The 7,500-nt window shown below is 40.2% G+C and overlaps 1 protein-coding gene across 3 annotated transcripts in view; it reads right to left on the reverse strand.

The window, feature by feature from the left end:
* The window catches only part of mycbpap (mycbp associated protein), a 29,380-nt gene that overhangs the window by 1,365 nt on the left and 20,515 nt on the right, over window positions 1-7,500 (reverse strand). The window contains exons 8-14 of one of the 3 annotated variants that reach the window (XR_009823862.1): window positions 7,456-7,500; window positions 5,153-5,261; window positions 4,888-5,080; window positions 4,625-4,812; window positions 2,179-2,289; window positions 1,733-1,828; window positions 111-244 (exon numbers count right to left, since the gene is read on the reverse strand). The exon at window positions 7,456-7,500 is cut by the window's right edge and continues 77 nt beyond it. Coding sequence is in view for 2 of the 3 variants with exons in the window: in XM_062033473.1 (XP_061889457.1) it covers window positions 176-244; window positions 1,733-1,828; window positions 2,179-2,289; window positions 4,625-4,812; window positions 4,888-5,080; window positions 5,153-5,261; window positions 7,456-7,500 (811 nt within the window). In the remaining variant the exon portion in view is untranslated. Of the gene's footprint in view, window positions 245-1,732; window positions 1,829-2,178; window positions 2,290-4,624; window positions 4,813-4,887; window positions 5,081-5,152; window positions 5,262-7,455 lie in introns of all 3 variants that reach the window. The other 2 variants (XM_062033473.1, XM_062033472.1) reach the window with 2 other exon arrangements.

Here is a 7,500-nt window from a genome sequence, read left to right on the forward strand (position 1 = left end):
TGTATTGGGCCGGCAATAGCTCAGTCCGTCGGGACTCGGGCTAAAGAACCGGTGAGGATAGGAGTCCCGCTGCGGACAAAAAGTTGTTGGGGAGATGCTAATCTGCTTACTGACTACTGTTGAGGTGCCCGTGAGCAAGGCACCGAACATCCCCAGTCTCAGCTCAGGGGCGCAGTCAACGGTTGCGCGCCCCATCACTCTGACATCTCTTCTGCATGTGTGTGGTCTGGTTCTCTGTGGTTATCTGTGTGGTGTGCAACACAATATTCATACAGCTGAGGGTAAATTGAATTTCTCCTTGAGGGATTATGATTAAAAAAAATCTCTATATATGTCTTAAACTTGATTTCAAAACCTGTCAAAGAGTGAAAGCAGAACACAACTTGATTCAAGGTCCAATATCATACATTGTACACCATTTGAACCTTTTGACTGGTTTCTTGTATGTTGTTTTGTTGTTGTACTTCAGAGATGACCAACTCGGCTTTCACTAACATAGCTTATCTGCAACATTTAAAGTTTTATTTTAAAACATTCTGCACGTAGCTTGCCTGGTGAATAACGGGACATTCAACTTTTAACAAAATCTCATTGAAATGTATTATTCTGATCACTATTAGGACACCCTGATTGCCTACTGTAAGATCAATTAAACCTTTTTTTGTTACCAAAATTCCAAAAACAGCTGCCATTTGTTATCAGTGAAAATGTTGTATCTTCACCATAATTATTCATAGCTGGAAATAACAATATTGTGAAAGCATTACCGTATTTTTCGGAGTATAAGTCGGACCGGACTATAAGTCGCACCTGCCGAAAATGCATAATAAAGAAGGAAAAAAAACATATATAAGTCGCACTGGAGTATAAGTCGCATTTTTGGGGGACATTTTTTCGATAAAACCCAACACCAAGAATAGACATTTGAAAGGCAATTTAAAATAAATAAAGAATAGTGAACAACAGGCTGAATAAGTGTATGTTATATGAGGCATAAATAACCAACTAACAACATACCTGGTATGTTAACGTAACATATTATGGTAAGAGTCATTCAAATAACTATAACATATAGAACATGCTATACGTTTACCAAAAAAATCTGTCACTCCTAATCGCTAAATCCCATGAAATCTTATACGTCTAGTCTCTTACGTGAATGAGCTAAATAATATTATTTGATATTTTACGGTAACGTGTTAATAATTTCACACATAAGTCGCTCATGAGTATAAGTCGCACCCCCGGCCAAACTATGAAAAAAACTGCGACTTATAGTCCGAAAAATACGGTACTACTTCTACTGAAGACTGTTGGTAGTTGTGTTGATTGGAGGCAACATAAAGCTTTGTGTGTTTTTTCTTGGCAAGTGCATGTGTACATTTTCAGTTACCATGGTATCCCCCCCACCCCATGAGTAAGTAGGTCGTAACTTACCTGTGACTCAGCCATCACACAGAGGAGAAACCCACTCCAAAATGTATGCACTCACGCATGCATGGCTATGTTCCTCAATATAATCTATATCATACTTAGAGATGTAACAGACCCATCACGTTTAACGGTGTCGCTAATGAGGTGACAACGCAAGCCACCACAAAATAAGTCGTCATCTTCATAATGGTTCTGTTTCATTGCTGCTGACTCTTGCTCATGTAGAGAAAGCACAATCTTCAAGTTACTGTAAGTTGTATCTCACAGACTAATGGACTAATTCAATTAAATAGTCTACCTGTCCAGGTGTTCCAGAGAGCTTCCAAACACGATCTGGATTCATTTCTTGCAAAAGCTTCTTTAGGTCCTCCTCTGTCTGATCAAGGTACTGCAACTAAAACCATGGATGGATAAAACATGATTCACATTTTATGAAATGAATAATGTTGCAACTACATATAGGTAAGATTTTTAAAAAACACCATATTTCATTGCTTAACAGTAGTATCACTAAATGTTGGTTACTGTTAGCAAATAGATCAGAAAAGTCTGAAGACAGCAATGACCTGTTGGCTTGGAACATTTTATTCAACCGCTCGATCGACTCAGTTAAGTAACATGCATATTCTCCTTATATTGCAGCGACGGGAAATAGTTGAAGATATGATCAGTTATGCGCCATATTTATAGCATAATAGTGGAATGAATGAAGATAAGGCTCAGAATTAACAGCTGTGTGTTTACCTTGTATGGCTCTGCAGGAGAGATGGATCTCTCTGGACTCCGGATTCCCCGCAGCACATCGTACATTATCATCTGGCACATCTCCTGTCTTACTCTCTGTTCCAACTTTGTCTGTGGACACACAGTACAACAAAAACATTTTTCCCCGATAAAGAAGCCATGAAGTACTATACAGTCAGAAAAATGGACAGGGGTTATGATCTATAACAGGGGTGAGCAACCCAAAACGTTGAAAGAGCCATACTGGAGCAAAAATACAAAAAACAAATCTGTCTGGAGCCGCAAAAAATTAAAAGCCTTCTATAAGTGACATAATAAAGTCAACACATAAAATAAATGTCTATATTAGCCTACTATCAAAATGACTGTCGCAGGCTGACACAAATCTTCGTTGACCGAAATGTTGAAATGTAATATTTATTCTACCCATTTTCACAACATTGGAAAACATTAGTAAAACACAGGCTTCTCAGGGGGTGAGATAATCCCTCTAAATTACTGACTTAGAATGGCCAAAGGTATAGATGTGTGTGTACAAGTTAAAGGAAATGGCGGGCTGCCTTCTTCGAATGGATTTACAAACCCCGTTTCCATATGAGTTGGGAAATTGTGTTAGATGTAAATATAAACGGAATACAATGATTTGCAATTCATTTTCAACCCATATTCAGTTGAATATGCTACAAAGACAACATATTTGATGTTCAAACTGATAAACATTTTTTTTTTGCAAATAATCATTAACTTTTGAATTTGATGCCAGCAACACGTGACAAAGAAGTTGGGAAAGGTGGCAATAAATACTGATAAAGTTGAGGAATGCTCATCAAACACTTATTTGGAACATCCCACAGGTGAACAGGCAAATTGGGAACAGGTGGGTGCCATGGCACCAAAGTAGATTCCATGAAATGCTCAGTCATTCACAATAAAGCATGGGGCGAGGGTCACCACTTTGTCAACAAATGCGTGAGCAAATTGTTGAACAGTTTAAGAAAAACCTTTCTCAACCAGCTATTGCAAGGAATTTAGGGATTTCACCATCTACGGTCCGTAATATCATCAAAGGGTTCAGAGAATCTGGAGAAATCACTGCACGTAAGCAGCTAAGCCCGTGTGACCTTCGATTCCTCAGGCTGTACTGCATCAACAAGCGACATCAGTGTGTAAAGGATATCACCACATGGGCTCAGGAACACTTCAGAAACCCACTGTCAGTAACTACAGTTGGTCGCTACATCTGTAAGTGCAAGTTAAAACGCTCCTATGCAAGGCGAAAACCGTTTATCAACAACACCCAGAAACGCCGTCGGCTTTGCTGGGCCTGAGCTCATCTAAGATGGACTGATGCAAAGTGGAAAAGTGTTCTGTGGTCTGACGAGTCCACATTTCAAATTGTTTTTGGAAACTGTGGACGTCGTGTCCTCCAGACTTTCGCTGGGCCTGAGCTCATCTAAGATGGACTGATAGAAAGTGGAAAAGTGTTCTGTGGTCTGACGAGTCCACATTTCAAATTTTTTTTGGAAACTGTGGACGTTGTGTCCTCCGGACAAAAGAGGAAAAGAACCATCCGGATTGTTATAGGCGCAAAGTTGAAAAGCCAGCATCTGTGATGGTATGGGGGTGTATTAGTACCCAAGACATGGGTAACTTACACATCTGTGGAGGTGCCATTAATGCTGAAAGGTACATACAGGTTTTGGAGCAACATATGTTGCCATCCATGCAACGTTACCATGGACGCCCCTGCTTATTTCAACAAGACAATGGCAAGCCACGTGTTACATCAACGTGGCTTCATAGTAAAAGAGTGCGGGTACTAGACTGGCCTGCCTGTAGTCCAGACCTGTCTCCCATTGAAAATGTGTGGCGCATTATGAAGCCTAAAATACCACAACGGAGACCCCCGGACTGTTGAACAACTTAAGCTGTACATCAAGCAAGAATGGGAAAGAATTCCACCTGAGAAGCTTAAAAAATGTGTCTCCGCAGTTCCCAAACGTTTACTGAGTGTTGTTAAAAGGAAAGGCCATGTAACACAGTGATGAACATGCCCTTTCCCAACTACTTTGGCACGTGTTGCAGCCATGAAATTCTAAGTTAATTATTATTTGCAAAAAATTTTTATGAGTTTGAACATCAAATATCTTGTCTTTGTAGTGCATTCAATTGAATATGGGTTGAAAAGGATTTGCAAATCATTGTATTCCGTTTATATTTACATCTAACACAATTTCCCAACTCATATGGGAACGGAGTTTGTACTATCAGATTCAGAGACAAACATTTGAGTTGATATTGAGAGGGTTACAGCAAGCAAAAAAACTATGAGGCTAGTTAACAAACTCTAAGGTAACTGTACTTCATAGTAGTTAACAATGTTTGTACCCAAGCTGTTTGTAAAGATACAAATGAGTTGTTTTTTTCCTTGACGTAGAGGCCATACCTGTAGGACTTGCCTCTGTTTTTCAGTTGCATCCTGGTAGAGCGACACCCCCTTCAGTGTGACCTGAATGGAGGCTCCTTGCAGCAGTAAAGGGTGGGTGCTGAGCTGCCACTGTTCAGTTACAATGCCGATTCTCTCGGACTTAAATATAAACTCCACAAGCTGGGTGCCACCTGGATAGATGACACCTGGAGAAAAACAAAAAGTAACAAGTGAAGATGACACACAGAGACAAATGGCGTATGATGTGTTTGCGTCCATACCAGAGGTGGTGTTGAAGTAGAAGTGCGGGTTGTCGGAATGTGACTGTAGGTTGGAGAATTTCGGTTGAAGGGGAAGATTCTGCCAGCTGAAGAGGATGGCAGTGCTGCCCACGTTGTGTATCTGAAGGTAAGACAAGACTCGCTCGCCGACAGCCGCCTCAAACGTTACGGTCGCGCTGATGCTTACCTCTCCCTGGTCAAGTAAAAACAGGACACAGATGAAGGTGATAACACAATACTCAAATAATGCAAAACTGTAATGTACCTGCCGACTAGGAGAGTTTCCAGCCCAGCAGGCAAGCTGACCAGCAAACATCAAGGCAGGAATGAGCAAACTGTGAGACTGACGATCATCGTAAAGTGTCATCACATCACTGTAGAAGAAAATTAAACAGGAAAATTAAAGAGGAAATAGACTTAGAATTGTCTCGTACTTCTACTTGCACTACTACTACTACAAGAGCGCATAAACAGTACAAACAGTAAGTAACATGTTGGTAAATATAAAAGGAATAGAACATTAAACAACTTTATATTAGCTTCTTAATCATTTTGATTTTTCAGTCCACTGATTTATATTTTATTAACAGTGGACTAATATACTGGTGTTATCAGCCGGGACAACTCTCATGTGTGCGTTACCATCAGTGGGAACATTATGGTTCAGAGTTGTCTGGTGCTTGCAAAACAAATGCCTAAAAGAGTGAAGATGTATTTTGTTCATATTTAGCATGTGCATTCAATGACTGGCCTTTAGCTTCTGACCATGAAAGGAAGGCGCGCATGCACACACACAGTTTTTTTTTCCTAGCTGATAGGTATCTTTCCATTTAAGTAGGGAAGGGATTCATATGACCGCATTCATGGTTGACTCTTGCTTGAGAGGAAAGGGGGGTGGGGTAATCTTTATGCAATGCAGTCTGCTGAAAAGGATCAAAAGTGCCACTCTACATAGCAACTGACGTTGTGGTCAAAGTTGGTAATGCCACAAAACACATTTTAAGATATTCAACACTCTACTGCCATCAGGCATCTAAAGTGGATAGTGCACCCCCACCAATTTGTCACGTTACCTGTGTCAGGTAAACCGTAATGAATGGGTCCATATGAATTCCCTTTCTACTGTATACTGTAGAGCAGTGTTTTTCAACCTTTTTTGAGCCAAGGCACATTTTTTCATTAAAAAAATGTGGAGACACACCACCAGCAGAAAACATAATAAAATGAAACTCATCAGTCGATATTGACAATAAAAAGTCGTTCTCACAATTGTTGGATATGACTTTAAACCATAACCAACCATGCATCACTATAGCTCTTGTCTCAAAGTAGGTGTACTGTCATGACCTGTCACATCATGCCGTGACTTATTTGGAGTTTTTTGTCTCAAAGTAGGTGTACTGTCACAACCTGTCACATCACGCCATGACTTATTTTGAGTTTTTTGCTGTTTTCCTGTGTGTAGTGTTTTAGTTCTTGTCTTGCGCTCCTATGTTTGCTGGCTTTTTCTCTTTTTTTGGTATTTTCCTGTTTCATGTCTTCCTTTGAGCAGTACTTCCCGCATCTACTTTGTTTTAGCAATCAAGAATATTTCCGTTGTTTTTTATCCTTCTTTGTAGGGACATTGTTGATTGTCATGTACATTGTGGACGCCGTCTTTGCTCCGCAGTAAGTCTTTGCTGTCGTCCAGCATTCTGTTTTGTTTACTTTGTAGTGTAGTAGAATTTCTGACCTTTGACCTCCATTTCGTGTCTGTCAAGAATGTCTGCTAGTTTCATTAATTTTTATTCTGTCCATTGAAGGACAAAGTTGAATATGGAGTCGCTCTGACCAATCTACAAAACTGTTTTTGCTGTCTAAGCAAGACTAAGGAATTCGAGGTTGTTTTGGAACAGACAGGCCAAAACAACAAGACCGTGACGCACAAGAGACAGATAAAAATGGCAGGAGACCGGGACTCGGGAGAGATTGCTTTTGTGTGTCCTCCGGAGGACGTTGTGTGTCTGCATGGACAGCTCAATCTGACTTGATAATGGGTAAATAAACTTTTGTACTAAATTCACTTTTGTTGCTGTTTAAGCTCTGGACAATCCACCACAGTAGCCAGTTCAGTTTTAGTTTAGTTCTGCATAGCCTTCCCTAAGCTTCAAAGCCTTTTCTTAGGGGCACTCACCTTTTTGTTTATTTTTGGTTTAAGCATTAGACACCTTTTTACCTGCACGCTGCCTCCCGCTGTTTCCGACATCTACAAAGCAATTAGCTACCGGCTGCCACCTACTGATATGGAAGAGTATTACATGGTTACTCTGCCGAGCTCTAGACAGCACCGACCACTCAACAACAACACATCATTTGCAGACTATAATTACTGGTTGTGCAAAAAATATTTTTAACCCAAACAGGTGAAATTAGATAATCTCAATGGTTGAAAAACACTGCTGTTGAGTGAAATACAACTTTTGTGGAGCTACAAAAGCAGCTTTGATTAAACCTTTTGTTAAGAGAACAGCATAAATGTGTCAACCTATTACAATGAGATGAGAATATCTGTAGGATTGCAGTTCTTACACATTTTCGTTGTTAATCTTGCAGCTCTCCTTGTTCTCGCCCGCC

The sequence above is a fragment of the Entelurus aequoreus genome, linkage group LG22 (genome assembly GCF_033978785.1).
Source record: "Entelurus aequoreus isolate RoL-2023_Sb linkage group LG22, RoL_Eaeq_v1.1, whole genome shotgun sequence".
Lineage (NCBI taxonomy): Eukaryota > Metazoa > Chordata > Actinopteri > Syngnathiformes > Syngnathidae > Entelurus > Entelurus aequoreus.